The 18653-nt window shown below is 48.6% G+C and overlaps 1 protein-coding gene across 2 annotated transcripts in view; it reads left to right on the top strand.

Annotated features, from left to right (window-relative positions):
• The window catches only part of SDHB (succinate dehydrogenase complex iron sulfur subunit B), a 31273-nt gene that overhangs the window by 6759 nt on the left and 5861 nt on the right, over positions 1 to 18653 (top strand). Inside the window, exons 1-5 of one of the 2 annotated variants that reach the window (XM_040229406.1) lie at positions 3848 to 3946; positions 6454 to 6581; positions 15264 to 15349; positions 17587 to 17723; positions 18295 to 18411. In XM_040229406.1, coding sequence (XP_040085340.1) covers positions 3863 to 3946; positions 6454 to 6581; positions 15264 to 15349; positions 17587 to 17723; positions 18295 to 18411 — 552 coding nt within the window. In that variant the 5' untranslated portion in view covers positions 3848 to 3862. Of the gene's footprint in view, positions 1 to 3847; positions 3947 to 6453; positions 6582 to 15263; positions 15350 to 17586; positions 17724 to 18294; positions 18412 to 18653 lie in introns of those variants that run through there. The other variant, XM_040229407.1, reaches the window with a different exon arrangement.

Genomic DNA, 18653 nt, shown 5'->3' with positions numbered 1-18653 from the left:
CCCCTCCTGAATCAAGTGTTGTATAAAATATGGTTTTAACTCAAAATTAATGTAAAGTCGTCGTTTTGGGAAAAAAATCAGCGACACCTTGGGGTGCCTCAGAACTTAGGCGGGGCCCCCACCTTGTGAGGCCCCAGTGTGCTGTTGCAGCGCGCGCTTGTTTTGCTTTTGTCTTGCATCATCCTTAAGAGAGTTTTTAATGATCTCTAAGCAAACACAGTTTCTTTGGGGATGGTCTTCATGATCAAGTTTAGAGCTTTGGCTCTTTGTAAAGTGGACAGGAAGCAAATATATAAGTATTAGAGGTGTTAGAGTGCAGGCTCATTGCCGTAACCACGGTCGTTTCTGACAGGCCTTTATGGGAGGTAAACTGAGCTTAGGAGAGCCAGATGCCTGTGCCCATTGACAGCACTGTTAAATCAGGCTTTAAAACCAGCTGACAGCCGCAGAGTCCCAGGCTCCTTTTAAATTCCGAGGTTTACCAATGGTTTTGAATTTGTAGAAGTTAATTTTTAAAGGCATTTTGTCCTTCTCCCCTACTACCTGACTCAGGCACAGCAGCTCCCTACTTTGGAGCACAGCTTATTGAAAGGTAAACTGTCTGCTACCATTTGTTGCTGTCGTCCAGTCGCCCAGTCACGTCTGACTCTCTGAGGCCCCATGGACTGCAGCACAGCAGGCCTCCCGGGCCCCACCAGCTCCTGCAGTTTGCCCAGGTTCATGTCCAGTGCATTGGGGATGCCATCCAGCCGTCTCATCCAGCGTTTGCCCCTTCTCCTTCTGCCCTCAATCTTTCCCAGCATCAGGGTCTTTTCTCATCAGTTGGCTGTTCACATCAGTTTCACCATCAGGCCTTCCAATGAGTATCAGGGTTGATTTCCTTTCAGATTGACGGGTGTGATCTCCTTGCTGTCCAAAGGACTGTCAAGAGTCTTCTCCAGCACCACAGTTCAAAGGTATCAGTTCTTCAGCGCTCAGCTTCTTTATGTTCCACCTCTGACACCTGTGTGTGACCGCTGGAAAGACTGTGGCCTCCACTGCGTGGAGGCGAGGTGATGTCTTTGCTTTTAATCACACTGTCTGGGTTTGTTGTAGCTTTCCTGCCAAAAGGTAAATCGCCTTCTGGTTCCATGACTGGTATAGTCACTGCAGTGATTTTAGAGCCCAAGGAAAAGAAATCTGCCACCGCTTCCACCTTTTCCCCCTTGACTTGCCAGGAAGTGATGGGACCAGATGCTATGATCTTAGTGTTTTAAATGTTGAGTTTTAAGCTGGCTTTTCACTCTCCTTCCTCACCCTCATCAAGTGGTTCTTGAGCTCCTCTTCACTTTCTGCCGTTAGAGTGGTGTCATCCGTATATCTGAGGTTACTGATGTTTCTCCTGCCGAGCTTGATACCAGCTTATATCTCATCCAGCCTGGCGTTTCTCATGATGTGCTCAGTGTATAAGTTAAATAAACAGGGTGACAACAAACAGCCTTTTCATACTCCTTTCTCTGTCCTGAACCAGTCCATTGTTCCGTGTCCGGTTCTAATTGTTGCTTCTTGACCTGCATACAGGTTTCTCAGGAGGCAGATAAGGTGGTCTGGTATTCCCGTCTCTTTTAACAGTTTCCACAGTTTGTTATGATCGACACAGTCAAAGGCTTTAACGTAGTCAATTAAATGGAGAGAGGTGTTTTTCTGGAATTCCCTTGCTTTCTCTGTGATCCAGTGAATGTTGGCAAATTGATCTCTGGTTCCTCTGCGTTTTCTAAACCCAGCAGTTACACTCCTGGGCATTTACCCCTGAGCAATGGAGACTTATGTTCACATTGAAATTTGTCCACAACTGTTCATTACAGCTTTATTCATAATAGCCTCAAACGTGGAAACAGCCTTCTGGTGGTTGAGTGGCTTACCTGTGATGCACCGGGGAACACTGCTGGGCAATAAGAAGAAATTTGTTGAGGCGTCTAACGTGGCTGAGTAGAGAGTTACGCTGAATGAAACCCCCCCAAGTTAGAGAAGAGATGATTACATTATGTAACTTTTGTTCAGTGACAGGCTTGTAGAAATGTAGCAGGTTAGTAATTGCTGGGGGTGAAGGAGCAGGGATGGGAGGGCTGCGGGGCCTGACTGGGACTGTGAAGAAGCAGGTCCTTGTGATGACGGACGTGATGCTCTGCACTCGCGGCTGACCCTGCGGCCCCACGGACCACACAGTCCATGGGATTCTCCAGGCCAGAACACTGGAGTGGGCAGCCGTTCCCCTCTCCAGGGGATCTTCCCAGCCCAGGGATCGAACCCAGGTCTCCCGCATTGCAGGCAGACGCTTTACCAGCTGAGCCACAGGGAAGCCATACCTTGACTATATTGGGGTTATATCGTGCTGTAGTTTCGTACATTGTCACCACTGAGGGAAATCACGTAAAGGGCAGGTGGGAGCTCAGGTTTATTTCTTATAAATGCATGGGGTTCTACAGTTATTTCCAGATGAAAGGTGTTATATGCAGCAGCATGAATGAATCTAGGAAGCATTTTGTGGAGCAAGAGAAGCTGGGCCCACGTGTGTGACCTCATGGTGTTTGTATGGAGCTGTGTCAGAGGTGGGTCTGCCAGTCAGTTGCTGGGGATCGGGAGGGGGCACTGGCTGCAGAGAAACACTCGAGAACTTTCTTAATGGAAATGTTCTGTTGTGATTGTGGGAGTGGTTATACAGTTTTATCAAAACTCATCAAACTATACACTTACAATTGGTGAATTATAATGAATATACCTTATTAAATCTCACAAAAAAGAGTGAAGTAGTGAAGTGAAGTCGCTCAGTCGTGTCTGACTCTTTGCAACCCCATGGACTGTAGCCTACCAGGTTCCTCCGTCCAGGGGATTTTTCAGGCAAGGATACTGGAGTGGGTTGCCGTTTCCTTCTCCAAGGGATCTTCCCAACCCAGGGATCGAACCCAGGTCTCCCACACATTTGCTGTCTGAGCCACCAGGGCAGTCCCCAAAAAGGGTGGGGGGCGGGCATTAAGCAAGCAAAAGCTTGCTGGAGCTAATACCTGCAACCGGGAATTCTTGGCAGTCTAGTGGTTAGGACGCCCCTTTTCACTGCTGAGGGCAGAGGTTCTGGGCTACTGAGGTCCTGCGCGCTGTCAGGACGCCGCCAAAAATGTCTTCAAGAGTCTGTTCACCTCCTCTTAGTCACCACAAGGTGGCGTTAGCCAAGCATTCCTGACATTTCACAAAATGGAGTCTGTAGTTGGAAAGTGTTCAGTTGCAGAAGTGACTTTCCTTTTTTTAATGATCTTCACCAGCTTGGTGATTTGATAAAATACAGCTTTCATCTTCACCTTCACTTTCATTTTCTTCATACGTTTTCTTCCCGTACTGAGGGTTGATATCTTCAGCTTTATTTAATTTGGGGTGGTTTTTGCCAGCCAGCAGTAAACTCCAGTGCATTTCTTGTAATTACTGAGTGAACCTTAAGAGTTTTTGCTTTCTTTAGCAGTTTATAAGAGAATGAGCTGGCCTGGAATGTAGCTTGAATCTTGCCAAGTACTCTCTGGACTGGCGAGAGCCTTCCCCTCCTCACAGCCACAGGAGAAGCTTGCGGGATGTGGCGTGGCCTCTGCCGTGCTTTGTCTGCCCAAATGCAAAAGGGCTTCAAGGACGAGGGGACGGTGGCAGCTTGGCATTCATTGTCCGGGAATGCCACAGACAGAGGGCACTTCTATTTCTTAATGGCTTCATGTAGTTTGCCCTGTTCAGCCTCTTAAGGTACATTCAAAATAAACCACATTTTTGCATTATTCTGATGCCCAGTTTTTGCTCTTTTCTCCAACCATTCCTAACCGCGGATTGAACTGCTATATGCAGGGACATGGACCAGGTCTGCTGGGAGACGCAGAGTGTGGGGCTCCATGCTGTCACGCTCTGTATCCACTTGACTGGGCCCAGACACTCGGTCAGATGTTTTTCTGGGTGTTTCAGTGCGAGTGTTTTTGAATGAGTTTAACATTTTAATTGATAGATTGACAGAGGAATACAATTATTCTATGATACAATTACATGTGGAGTCTTAAAAATACAGCAAAATACTGAACAAAACAAAAAAGGAAGCAGGACAAACATGGTTACCAGCGGGGGGAGGGGCGGGGGGGAGGCACAGCCTGCCGGGCGGAAGATGGGCTCAGGGAGGCGCAATCCAGCACGGGGACTACAGCCAGTCTTTTCTAGTAACTGTAAATGTAAAGTAAGCCTTAAAATTGTATTAGAATATTTGGGGGAATTCTCTGGTGGTCCAGTGGTTAGGACTTAAGGCTTTCACTGCTGAGGACCCGGATTCAGCCCTCGGTTAGGGAACTAAGATCCAACAAGCTGCATAATGTGGCCAGAAAATATAATTTTGAAAAAATTTTAAATTGTGTAAAAGTTTTTAATTACGTTTTAAAAAGTAGGATAGACTGAGTGAGGCATATTGGGCTTTCTAACATGGGTGACCTTATCCAGTCGATTGAAGATAGGAATAGAACAAAAAACTGGCCCTCCTTCAAATCAGAGGAAGCCCCTCTGTCAGGATGGGATATTGATTCTTCTTCTCGCCTTTGGACTTGAAGTAACAACTCTTCCTGGGTCTTGAGCGTGCTGACATTTGACCTGGGGCTGCGTCATCGGCTCTCCAGCTTGCCAGTTGCGGATCTTGGGAGTTGTTATCCCCATAACCACACGAGCCAGTTCCCCGTAGTCACGTGGGCCGGCTCTGTATACTAACCCTCTTCTCACACGTGGGTGTCACCGTCGGTCCTGTTTCTCTGGAGAGCCCTAATACACATGCCCTTGAGGAGTTAGGATGTGAAGAGAAGAAAAAGCACAAAGAAGAGGCCTGAGAAGATCCCCAAATAAACAGAACCGTGTTTGGGAACGTGGGCTCTGGAGCCAAACCTGGGTTCCAGTCCTGGCTCCACTCACCAGCCCTTGATCAGGGCCCATCACTCGATCTCTGAGCCTCATTTGTCTCGTCTTTAAAAATGAAGACCCAGTGCAGGCATTAATAGAAAGCATTTAATCCAGTGCCCGGCAGTAATAAACAGTGGCTTTTAAGATGAGTGTAAATTTAAACAGAACTTTTTGAGCAAAGCACCCTTTTTGCAAATGCGTTTTTGTGGGGAGGCTGCTCTGTTCCAAGGAGGGCGGGAAGCCGGCCCCCTTACTGTTGCCTTCTCCCAGCAGCCCCGGCGGCGCTCCAGGGCCCGTGGCGCGCGTGAGGCCGGCTGGCACAGACTGGGGATGCCCGGGAGCTGTGTTCAGAGCGCAGGTCTCTGCTGCTGTTAGTGCCCAGGCTTTACCTTGTTTTAAGATCCGGTATGCATTACTTCGTTTCCTCTGCTGCTGTACACAGCCGTCCTGCTGCGGGCGGATTGTTTGTGTTCCCCCAGAATTCATACGTAGGAGCCCTGATCGCCGGTGTGATGGTTCCTGAACCTGGGGCCTTTGAGAGGGAATTAGGGTTAGATGAGGTCATGAGGGCAGAACCTGTGTGGTGGGTCACTGCCATTATGGAGAGAAGGAGACCTGAGGTCTGCAGCAAGTGGAGGGGGAGCAAGGTGCAGCCGTCTGTCCTCACCTGGACACCAAAGTGGACCTGCTGACACCTGGCTCTTGGACGTCTAGCCTCCAGAACCATGAGAAGTAAATGCTGTGTTAGCCACCTGGTCTGCGGTGTGTTTTTTTTACAGTGGCTCAGACTAAAATGCCTAATCGAAACACTAGCGTCTCTCTCTGATCACCGCAGTCACTTCCTAACTGGCTTCCCTAGATGTCAGCTGACGAGTCTTCCTTTGTAAGCCAGTGGTGGTCTTCTCAAAAATAAAATGTCATCCACCTGATAAATTTTTGTTAGCTTCTCATTGCTCTTAGGATAAGATCAAAACTTAGAAGTCTTTCTTGCCGTCCTGGAGCCTGCTCCATCTCATCCCGTCTCAGGTTAGCCTCTGCACAGTGGACGTCTCTCGGTCCTCACGGGGGTCTGTGCCCTCCCACCCAGGCCTCTGCACGTGTTCCTTCAGCATCTAATGCCCCTTCTCCTTGCCCTTCACCCCTAGTCACCAAACCTCAGCTTAAGTATCCTTTATGGAGGCCTCCCTGGCCACTTAGACTAGTGTAAATCTCTGCTGCAGGCCTCCCTCACTGTGTTTTATTACGAGCATTTCGTTTCTCTTCTTGCTCACTGCACACCGGTTTCTGTGAGGGCAAAGGCTGTGTGTGTATTCAGTGCCATTTCACCAGCCCCCGGTGCCATCGCTGGCATATTACAGTTGCTTGGTGCTGTGTGTTGGACCTTGAAAGACTGTGTCAGGAATATACGAGTTTGTATCCAGTATTGCAGTTTATAGTGCCAACTAAGTAGAATGATTTATCTTGCATTTTTAATGATTCTTCTTTTCCCCTTCTTGTGAACTTTTAAAATTTCAGGCCTGCCGTGGGGCCCAGACAGCTGCAGCCGCAGCACCCCGAATCAAGAAATTTGCCATCTATCGATGGGACCCAGACAAGACTGGAGACAAACCTCATATGCAAACTTATGAGATTGATTTGAATAAGTGAGTATCTCTGTGAAAGCTAGGTATTTGATAAATGAAGGTGAGCTCTTGATCTAATTCAGGGACATATTTTTCCCATCCTTGGAAGGTTTTAATACTGAGAGTATCCAGTGGCTCTGGAATTTATCATCTGATTTTAAAACAAGAATGACATAGATACCTGATTCAAAAAGAGAATACCAGGAGAGAGGCTCAAGAGGAAGGGGACATATGTATACCCACGGCTAATCCGTGTTGATGCAGGGTGGGAACCAACACAACGTTGCAATTCTCCTTCAGTCAAAGTTAAATTAAAAAAATAATCTGGGATTTTAGATTTAAAAACGATAATACCAAGAAGAACAGCTTTCATGAAATTCCTTTCCTTCTTCCAAATCAAAGTGTAACAGTTTCTAGGAATACTTCATCTCACAGCATAACAGTAGAGATGGTTTTAGGCATAGATCTGAAGTCATTAACACATTAACAGTTTAAACATATTCTTTGTTTTATGCTAATTTGTGAATGTGGGCCTGTGTGTTCTACAGTGATGATAACACTATGAACTTGTCCAGAATGGTGATGGGCCAAGATAGGGATGTAGTTAAAATATTAAAAGTGATCCATTCCTATTTGTTAGCTTTCTGTTTCTGTAGTAATAATTGCCACAAATTTAGTGGCTTAAAACATCGATTTATTCTCTTGGAGTTCTGTAGGTTAGCAGTTCGGTAAAGGTCTCATGACTAAGCTCAGGGTGTCCGAAGGCCGCGTTCCTTCTGGAGACGAGAGCCTCTTCTGTTCCTTCAAGCTGTTGGCAGAAGCCAGCTGAGGGCCACTCCCAGCGCTCAGAGGCCAGCGCAGCCCTCGGCTCACAGCCCGAGCCTTCAGGGCAGCAGCAGCAGGCCGAGTCCCTCACGTCCCCTCTCTGAACTACTCCGGCATCTTTAAAGGCGCTCCGCAGAGAGCCAGGAGGAAGGATGAGTCTAGCGAGCTGGGCTCTAGCTTCCCGCTGCCGGCTACCTCTGCCTCCCCAGTACCACCATCACTGTGCTGTTTTGTGGTCTGTTTTATTTATAAATGAGTATTTCCTTTGAACAAAAGCTTCCGTGGCACCAAAAAAAAAGTTTGAAAACGACCAGTATTCTTAATGCTTAACTCTGTCAACCCGTAAACTCTTTTAATAGAGTTAATTGATATATGATCTCAGACAAAATTATCAGATATTTAGCAGCTGAAAATTATTAATAAAATCCAAATAAAGGAAAATTGTATAGAACACACTTTCTGACCATAACACAATAAAACTAAAAATTCATATTAAGAGCAAAAATCCATGATTACTTGGAAATTAAAAAGCACTCTTTTAAATAACTACTTGATTAAGGAATAATAAAAATGTTATCAAATACTTAAAGAATAAAAATTTTGCAAATTAAAAGTACAGAATGTGATTAAAACTGGAAGAGTTGAATTTATAACATTTTTAATGATAAAAAATTTAAAGATTGATTGCATTTACTTCCAGTAATGGCAGAACAGCTTTCATTAGATTGAAAGTGAAATTGAGAGTTGCTCAGTCTGCCCGACTCTTTGCAGCTGCATAGACTGTAACCTGCCAGGCTCCTCTGCCCGTGGGATTTTTCAGGCAGGAACACTGGAGTGGGTTGCCATTTCCTTCTCCAGGGGACCTTCCTGACCCAGGTATCGAACCTGAGTCTCCTGCACTGCAGGCAGACTCTTTACCATCTGAGCCACGAGGGAAGCCCTAACCCTTCCACAAATGATAACTGTACACTCTGGTTTATAAAATACGCATGGGAAGCGATGGGGCTTCCCTGGGGGTCTGCTGGTTAAGAATCTGCCTGCCAACACAGGGGCAGGTTTGATCCCTGGTTCGGGAAGAGCCTGCATGCCGCAAGTACTGACCCCGTGTGCCTGGAGCCTGTGCCCCACAGCGGGGGAGCCCATGCGCTGCAGCCAAGAGCCAGCACAGGCAGGATCCCTAAATCTTCAGAAAGCAGCAGCAGCAGTGACCAGAGGCGCAAGAGAGGAGCCGGAGCAGGCGGACAGAGAGAGCTGGCAGTTGGAAGGGTAGGATGTTACTTGCAAAAATAAACTCTCTTTGCATGTTCTTTAACTGAGGGCAAGCCCCTGTTGATGTGGGAGTGCAAGGGCTAAAGCTCAATAAAAAAAACCACAGTCTTACTGTAGTCACTAGCTTACATAACCAGAATATGCATTTGGAAGCCAGCACAGTAACCAGAAAATGAGGGGGAAATCCTGGAACGAGGTACAGAGGGGGAGTCCCAAATTCTGTTTTATGAACTGCCCAGATCTTGAGTTCAGTCAAACTAATTGTTGCTTTAACAACAACAAAAAAATCAGGACTATTCTGAGCAGCACAGTACAGTCCAGCATTAGTGCACCGTGTTATTTACCTGGTCCAACGTACAGCACAGAATTACTCATACACAGAAGCAGTGCAGCATGGTACATGCTCAAGGGAAAAGACACTCAGCAGAGACCAGCCTTGAAGCAACCGCTTGTGGGAACTAGCAGAAAGGATTTTAAGCAATTGTAATTGTGTTCTTAGATAAAGGAAGATATACTCACAGTAGGATAGGAAATCTCAGCAGAGAGTTAGGAACTTAAAGAACCAGTGGAAAATCTGTAACTGAAAAGTACAGTATCTGGAGCAGAGAATTCACTGAATGGGCTTAGCTTAAGAGCAGATTGAAACTGACAGTGGGAAACTTTGGTGAACCTGAAAGTAACTAGAAATTTAAAAAAAAAATTACTAGAAATTGTCTGTTCTTAAGACAAAAAGGAAAAAAGAGATTTTTTAAAGAAGCATTTCATTGATCCATGGAACAGTTAGAAGCTCTAACACACATGTAATTGGAGTCCCAGAAGAAGTGCAGTGGAAAAATAAGCAAAAAATAATACTTGAAGAGGTAATGCCCAAGAATTACCCAAGCTTATGAAAAGCATAATTTACATACTCAAGAACCTTAATGAATTCCAAGCAGGGTAACATAGAAAACCACCGAGCACATCACGGTCAAGTTACTGAAGATAAAAAATCAGAGAAAATCTTGAAAGCTGTGAGAAAAAACATACATTGCTTGCAGAGATGTGAATGACTGTTCACTGCTCATCAGAAATTAGAGGCTGAAGCACAACGGAATGCCTTCTCTAACTTACTAAAAGGAAAGGTCTGTGAACTGGAATTCTGCATTCAACAAAAGGATCCTTCAAGATGAAGATGAAATCAAGACATTTTCAGATAACAAAAAGTGAAAGGAGTAATAGCCAGAGGCCTCTGCCACATGAAAGAGGAAGTTTTTCAAGCTGAAGAAAAATAACTACCTTATGGAATCTCACTTAGAAAATAATAAAGAGCACCAGGTAAGATAACTGTGACCCCTTCTCCTCTTGCCTGTTAACGTAGATGATGGCCTTGAAGCCGCCTGCAGCGCGTGCACCAGCACGGCTCTCACAGTCGTGCCGCGGGGCCCCTGGCGCCTTGCTTCTGGCGGTGCTGCATCTGCTGCAGTCGCCGCGGGCGGTGGGCGCTCTCGTCTGGTGCGTGGGCTTCTCATTCCAGGGGCTTCTCTGGCTGCAGAGCTCGGGCTCTGGGTGCACAGGCGTCAGCAGCTATGGCTCCCGGGCCCTGTAGAGCACAGGCTCCAGGGTCGTGGCACTCGGGCCTAGTTGTTCCCAGCAGGTGGGATCTTCCCAGACCGGGAGCTGAACCCACATCCCCTGCACTGGCAGGCAGACTCTCAGCGCTAAACTACGGGGAAGTCCTGATAACTGATAACCATCATAAGAACTGAGAGCAGGTTCACCTGTAAAGTTGGAAGGTGGTTACCTGAAGTGATACAGTATTAACTCTCAATCCATTGAGAAGTTAAGGACATATAATTCTAGAGTAACTGGTTCAAACCTGAGAAAGAAGTATGACAAGGCTGTATATTGTCACTCTGTTTATTTAACTTACATGCAGAGTACATCATGCAGAATGCCAGGCTGGGGGAATCACAAGTTGGAGTGAAGATTGCCAGGAGAAATATCAACCACCTCAGATATGCAGGTGATACCGCTCTAATGGCAGAAAGCAAAGAAGAACTAAAGGGCCTCTTGATGAGGTGAAAAAGGAGAGTGAGGTGAAAGAAGAGAGTGAGGTGAAAGGGGAGAGTGAGGTGAAAGGGGAGAGTGGTAAAGCTGGCTTAAAGCTCTGCATTCGAAAAACTAAGATCATGGCATCCGGTCCCATCACTTCAAATAGAAGGGGAAAAAGTGGATGCATGACAGATTTTAATTTTCTTGGGCTCCAAAATCAATTCAGATGGTGACTGCAGCCACAAAATTAAAAGCGTATTAAAAAGCAGCCTTTGCCGACAAAGGTCTGTATAGTCAAAGCGGTGGCTTCCCAGGTGGCGCTAGTGATAAGGAGCCCGCCTGCCAAGGCAGGGGACCCAGGAGACCTGGGTTCAATCCCTGGGTCAGTAAGATCCTGGAGGAGGGCACCCCACTCCAGTATTTTTGCTTGGAGAATCCCATGGACAGAGGAGCCTGGTGGGCTGTGGTCCATAGGATCGTAAAGAGCCAAACATGACTGAAGCTTCTTGGCACACACACGGTTTTTCCAGTAGTCATGGAGATGTGAGAGTTGGACCACGAAGAAGGCTGAGCGCCAAAGAATCGATGCTTTCAAATTGTGGTGCTGAAGAGGACTATTCAGAGTCCCTTGGACGGCACAGAGGTCAAGCCTGTCAACTCTAAAGGAAATCAACCCTGATTATTCATTGGAAAGACTGATGCTTAAGCTCTAATACTTTGGCCACATGACGTGAAGAGCCAGCTCACTGGAAAAGACCCTGATGCTGGGAAAGGTTGAAGGCAAAAGAAGGGGGCGGCAGCGGATGAGATGCTTGGATAGCATCACCGACTCAGTGGACATGAATTAGAGTGATTCCCGGAGGTGGTGGAGGAGAGGTATGCATGGTATACTACAGTCCATGGGGTTGCAAAGAGTTGGACACAGTAACTGAACACACCCACAGACAACTGTTTTTAATGCCAAGAGACATAGGTAAAATGGAATTGGAATATATAAATTAAATATATATTAAAGTAGAATTTTAAAAATAATAATGTAAAAATACTGCTTAAAGGAAGGCAGAAATGAGGGCTTCCCAGGCGGCGGTAGTGGTAAGCACCTGCCTGCCGACACGGGCGTAAGGGACGCGGTTCAACCTCCAGGTCGGAGGCTCCCCTGGACAAGAGCGTGGCAGCTATTCCAGTAATCTGCCTGGAGAAGCTCAGGAACAGAGGGCCTGGGGGCCACAGTGCACCATGTCGCGAGAGTCGGACACGGCTGAAACGACTGCACACGCACACGCTTTGAAAGTGTTACGGAACAGAAGAAAACACAAAGACTCATCTGGCCTCAGGAAGGAGCAGGGGCTTTTAGACCTAAAAGGGGACAGTATCGTAGAAGGAAAAGTGGCCAACTTTTACCAGTGTGAACATTTAAAATTTTTGCATGTTTTAAAATTTTGACTTTCAAAATCAGAAGTCAGATAGCCAGTTGCTGGTTGAGGGTGGAAGTAGGATTAGGATCGGATTTATCAGATGGGTGATACTGAGGTGTATATTTGGTCTTGGGTTTCTGGCTTCTGAAACGCTTGTAATCCCAAAGAACTATAGGGCCATCTTGTGTGATGTTCTGTGTCCCTTCTCAGTTCCTGAGACAGCCTCAGAAACATAATAGAGGTGAGATGGGTGTCTTTTGTTACTGCAAGCTCCTTTCAACCACACCTGGGTTCATATTAACTGATTTCTTAAAAGCCCCTAAATCCACTCGATTAGGGCTGGTTGCTAGGAGAATGCAGGAGTCGAGGGCTGGAACTTGCAGGTCTCCCAGGAGAGCGGGGCTCGAGGTTTAACCGCTCCTCCGTGACCAGTGACGTAATCAGTCTTGCCTACATGGTTAACGTGAAACGTGAAGTCGCTCAGCCATGTCCGACTCTTTGCGACCCCATGGACTGTAGCCACCAGGCTCCTCCGTCCATGGGGTTCTCCAGGCAAGAATAGTGGAGTGGGTTGCCATTTCCTTCTCCAGGGGATCTTCCCAACCCAGGGATCAAACCCAGGTCTCCCGCATTGGAGGCAGACACTTTAACCTCTGAGCCACCAGTTAAACCTCCATACAAATCCTTGATTCCAGGGTTCAGAGAGTGTGACTCGGTACAGCCCAGGAGGCGTGAGGAGAGAGTGGCCTTCCGGAGAGGGGTGGAAGCTCTCCTCCCTTCCCAAATACCTTCACCCTGTGCATCGCTTCCGTCTGCCTGTTGCAGGGCTGTATCCTTTTATAATAAACAGTATTCTAGTCAGTAAACTTCTCTTTCTTTAATTCTGAGAGCCACTCTAGCAAACTGGAGGAGGGAGTCTTCAGGATCTCGAGTTGGTAGTGTCGGCGTTGAGTTCCACTGCGGGACACCCACTTGCTGTGGCAGAATCACTTGGCATGGAAACCGCACCCACACAGTTGGTGACCGGAAGTGAAGTCCTGGGAGTGAGGAGCAGTGGGCAGAGACAGGAGAGTTTCTCTTCCAGAAGGTGGCAGTTCAGACCTTAACAAAGAAAACTCCGCAGACTTCAGTACACACAGAGGCAAGGAGCATGGAGAGGCGGAGCTTATGAGCTTAGTCCACTAGAGTGAGTGCTGCCTGTGGGCAGGGCTTTGTATCTGCTTTGTCCCCTGGTGGGTGTCTTAACACCCAGAACAGAACCTGGCACAGAGCAGACTTCGGATAAATAATGGACGTGAAGGTTACCGTTCCCAGTGCTAGCAGAGGTCCAGCGGAAAGGGAATGACATTCTTGGTAGAAATACGTACAGCCGGTGCAGATGTGCTGACTAACCAACCTTATCCCGGCGGTCCTTCCACTGTCTGTCAGACTATCGAGCTACACACTGTAAGAAAGGGAAAACGTGGAAACTGACAGGTTTTATTTTCTTGGACTCCAAGGTCATTCAAATGGTAACTGCAGTCATGAAATTAAAAGACGCTACCTCCTTGGAAGGAAAGCTATGACAAACCTAGACAGGGTATTAAAAAGCAAAGATATCACTTTGCCAACAAAGGTCCATCTACTCAAAGCTGTAATTTTTCCAGCAGTCATGTTTGGATATAAGAGTTGGGCCATAGAGAAGGCCGAGCGATGAGGAATGATGCTTTCGAAATGTGGTGTTGGAGAAGACTCTTGAGAGTCCTCTGGACAACAGCGAGGTCAAACCAGTCAATCCTAAAGGAGATCAGTCCTGAATATTCGTTGAAAGGACTGATACTGAAGCTCCAATAGTTTGGCCACCTGATGCAAAGGGCTGACTCATTGGAAAAGACCCTGATGCTGGGCAAAATTGAAGGCAGAGAAGGAAGCAACAGAGGATGGGATGGTCAGAGAGCATCACTGACTCAATGGACATGAGTTTGAGCAAAGTTGGGAGATGGTGAAGGACAGGAAGCTTGACGTGCTGCCGTCCATGGGGTCGCAGAGCTGGACACACTGAGCGACTGAACAGCGGCGTGCCCTAAGGTTACAGTGTGTGTCAGCAGCCTCAGAGCTGGGTGGGGGAGAGAGACAGCATCTAGAGAATCTGGAGGGGCGTATGTTTTAAACCTCGTGCGTAGAGAAATGCTCAGAATAGGGTGGACGAGTCAGCCAGGAGGTAGGCTTGCCGAGCATGTGTTTGCGCCAGGTACTCTGAAAGCTGCACTTCTTTGTAATGGAAGTGCTGTGTGGTTGATTTACAATGTTGTGTTAATTTCTGTAGAGCAAAATGACTCAGTTATACATATTATTTTTCATTTCTTTTCCACTATGGTTTATCACAGGATATTGAATATAGTTCACCAGGACCTTGTTACATGTTTTTATTTAATCTTCATAATTTTATAAATATTAATTCCATTTTACAGATGAAGAAACTGAGGCTCTGAGAGAATAAGCCATTCTCACTGAATCAAAATCTCTGCAGTCGCCCTTAGACTGAATGTGTGTAGCAGACAGGCTGTCACGTGTTCCATTTTCCTGCGTGCTGATCCACCTCCAGCAGGCCTGTGTGATGTGGACGTTGCTCGCTGTGCTTCAGAGCTGAGAAGCTGTTAACTAACCAGTTAAAGCTACTTACTGTTTTCATCCAAAAAGATAAACCTGAAATTTTAAATAGATTATTTGGGAAAACTTTTCAGGGAGCTTTAAAAGAAGAAACAAGCCGCCAGTGTGTGGAGGTTGCTCCTGAATCTGAACGCGTCTCCCTTTCTGTACGCTGCGCTTTCGGGACGTGTGCGTGCAGTGTGGGCATCGGAGCAGAGCCCAGTGTGTGGAGGTTGCTCCCTCGTCTAAACGCGTCTCCATTTCTGTACGCTCCGCTTCCTGGACGTGTGCGCGCAGTGTGGGCGTCAGAGCAGAGCCCAGTGGCCCTTACCTGTGTAAGAGTGTCCGCATTCTACTGTGCGCACAGTGAAACCTGGGGAAAGGCTGAAGGTGGCCTGAGAGGCCAGATGGGTAAGCAGAGCAGCCGACCTGTGCCGCCGTCTCAGGCTACGTCATGGCGACGTGCAGGGAGACTGGGTGTCACATAAACACGGCTGGGTCTGTTATTTCTGTGATGTTTTTTTCTCTTGGTCAGCTGTGGCCCTATGGTGCTGGACGCTTTAATCAAGATCAAGAATGAAATCGACTCCACCCTGACCTTCCGGAGATCGTGCAGAGAAGGTGAGCCTCTGCCTCCCTGTCGCTGAGCTCGGACACTTCCGTCCTGGCCCCCAGAAGAGGCCTGGGCTGCCCAGAGCCGCATCTGGGGCGGCCTGCCCGGTGGCCGCAGCGCTTTGCCCGGTAGCCCCGCCGTGAGTCGCACTTGCTTTTCCTGGGCAGAAGGGCTGGGAGTTTGAACTCCGGATACACATTCAGGTTTCGGAGTTCATTTCCCTTGAGGAGCTTTCCCTCGTGTGGTTACTGCGTCTGGCGGCCCCCGTGAGCGGCTGCACCCTTCGGGGTCCAGCAGATACTCTGCCTGGCAGCCACAGAGCCCCTTCCCTCGGGTGGTGGTGGGGAATTTCTAGACACTCACTACTTGTCCAGCAGGGGAGTCGCGCACGCCCTGCCAGCTCCCAGCATCACACGTGCACAGAGCAGGTGGTCGGCGGGATGTTCTGGGTGGGAACAGCGATGGCTGCATTGCGCTGCTGATTCCAGACTGTGTAGACTGACATCGTTTACTTTCATAGAAAAATATACTTACGACAGTGGAACGGTGATAGAAATGATTTTTTTAAAAAGAATTTAAGTAAAAGGAGCTGATTTAAAGAAAACTCCTAAGTAATCATCCAGAGAGTTCTCCAGTGTGGGAAAACCACAGGGTGCTGTGAGGGCTGACGATCCTGCCGGCTGTGGAGCACAGGCTGTGCGCACTCAGTGCTGGGCGCTTCCCCTGAGGCAGACAGGCGCTGCTGTCATTCACCCTCAGCGGACACGTGAGGAGGCGGAGGCTCGGGGAGGGTCCGGGCTTCCGGAAGGACCCGGAGGGGGTGAGTCGGGAGCCAGGACTCAGGCAGGGCTGTCAGATTCTGGAGTTCCCTCGAGCGGTACACGCGTAGCCTGGCTTGGCAGCCTGGGATGAAACCAGAACCGGGTTGCTGGGGCCAAGACCACGGGCCGTGGCTGACTCTCTCCCTAAGGTGCCTTCCGTACAAGGAAGGGTCGTCAGAGCTGCCGGCCCCCCGCGCTTCACGCGTGTCCCGTGGACTCGAGTGTTTCCAGCCCTGCTGCTAACACGTCTGTTTTGATTCAGCTGATCTTACAGGGCTGGGTTTAATGTAGCCGATGCTGCTGACACGCAGATGGTTTGGCTGAATCCTGCTGTTGAGGGAACATCCTGCTGTAATCAAATACCCACCTGAGAGCACAGGAAGTAAAGACACTTTCCAGTAACCTTTCTGAGCCAAACACCAGGCGTGGCTGTGTGAGCTAAAAATAAAAAGGCAGAGTGGTATTAGCTTTGGCTACTGCTGTTTCCCTTGTTTGTAAAGAGAATTTCCAGGCCAGCCATTTTAAGGGAAGTTTCATTGTATTTTTTTTTTTTTAGAGATGTGGTAACAGGGGTTAGATAGCATAGTCATTTGTGACCCTAAAATACCTGGGGAACTCCATACGCAGGAAGTGAGTGCAAGCTAAGGAAGCCTCATTTTGCGGTGCTTGCTCAGCGCCTTCTTGTGCTTGCTTTGGTTTCACATGAGCTCATCCTCCTTGGGAAGTCGGCGCTGAGGCAGCTCATGTGGCCTTCACATCCAGAGTGTAGGCACTGAGCTGCTCTGTGGAGACAGGAGAATCAGAGCAACCTCCGGGTCACCTGTGTCCAGGCCTCAACTTTAAGATGACCAAGACAGTGCTGATTTGTTGGGGTCTTAATCTGTTGAGGGTTTGAGTCCGGTGTATTCTGAGGCAGTCCAGTGGTTAGGACTCTGCATTTTCACTGCCGAGGGTCCAGGTTCGATCCCTGGTTGAGGAACTGAGATCCCACAAGCCATGTGGCATGGCCAAACCAAAGAAAAAGTTCAGTAGGAGCCAACACAACCCTGTAAAGCAATTATCCTTCAATCAAAAATAAATGATTTTTTAAGTTTTTCAAAATAATTCAAGTAACAGTTACTTTAAAAACAAACACACAGAAAAGGCTGTTTTTCCTCTCAGAAGACGTGGAGCAAGGAGCTAGGGCCAAGGGGCCCTCGGGCGCCGGCAGCGCCATCCTGGGTGGGCACCTTGCAGCCTCAGGGTCGCCCCTGGTTTCACAGCAGGGTTTTGGGTCTCCAGCCTTCAGCGTCTCCGTTCAGGAAGGAGGGGAGGGAAAGGCAGCAGGCGCCTCCGCACGGTGTGTCCGTGTCGGGCCCCCCGCTGCTGCTGGGGCCTGGCAGGGAGCCGACGCAGCGGGTCGGGGCGCCCCGTTCCCTCTCCAGGCATCTGCGGCTCCTGTGCCATGAACATCAACGGAGGCAACACTCTGGCGTGCACCCGCAGGATCGACACAGACCTCAGCAAAGTCTCCAAAATCTACCCCCTGCCGCACATGTATGTGATAAAGGACCTTGTTCCTGTGAGTCCCTGCGTCTTAAGCGGGTCGGGAGGGGTGTGTGTGTGATGGCGCAGCTCTTCAGGGCAGGTCTCTCTCCTGTCATGGGTTTTAATTAAGGGATGTGAACGGCAGGAGACAGACGGCCTAGAGGACCTCGAGCCACTCCTTTGGGGAGGATTGTTTGGGAATAACGAGACACAGAACTTTAGACTTGGGACAGTTTCAGAAATGAATTTAGCCCTGACATCAAAGAATTCATGTGGAAAACCTCTGCTGGGAAAGCTTTAATTTCTGCCCCCTGACATCTGACTGCCTCTCCTCTCCCTCACTGGGCGCTTTCAAGGGCATCAGGAGGAAGGACTGCGAGGTGGGAGCGTTTCCCCCGTGGCTGAAGGAGAGGTTTCCTGAGCTCGCGCACGTGCGACCACTTCTCCTTCACGGGCTTTGCGCGTGTCTGTGCCAAAGAAAGAGAGGCTGGCTGCTGCCTGTCCTGGGGCGGGAACGTGCGCAGTGTCCAAGAAACGGCGTGGATGAGGGCACGTGGGGTGACGGTGGCATCTGACCCGTTTCTCCTTCTTCCTCTTAACCTCAGGATTTGAGCAACTTCTATGCTCAGTACAAGTCCATCGAGCCTTACTTGAAGAAGAAGGATGAGTCCCAGGGAGGCAAGGAGCAGTATCTGCAGTCCATAGAAGACCGTGAGAAACTGGTCATTAGTCCCTGTTTATTATCTGACTTGAGGGTTTTGTGCCAGAGATGTTTACCCTGGGGGCGGGGGTGGGGAGGCTGGCGGCAGGGGCAGCAGGAGACAGTGTGGACCTTCAGAACTAACTGTCCAAGGTTGACACCCAGCCTGTCGGAGCCCAGCACGCAGTGAGGGCCACCAGAGGCCCGAGGGCTGGAAGGCCCTGCCTGGGGCGGCGCGGCACTGCCTCGGCACCAGGGCCTCCA

This window comes from Oryx dammah, unplaced genomic scaffold (genome assembly GCF_014754425.2).
Source record: "Oryx dammah isolate SB20612 unplaced genomic scaffold, SCBI_Odam_1.1 HiC_scaffold_27, whole genome shotgun sequence".
Classification (NCBI taxonomy): domain Eukaryota; kingdom Metazoa; phylum Chordata; class Mammalia; order Artiodactyla; family Bovidae; genus Oryx; species Oryx dammah.
The sequence above is the reverse complement of the archived record's forward strand: the minus strand, read 5'-3'. Positions and strand labels throughout refer to the sequence as shown.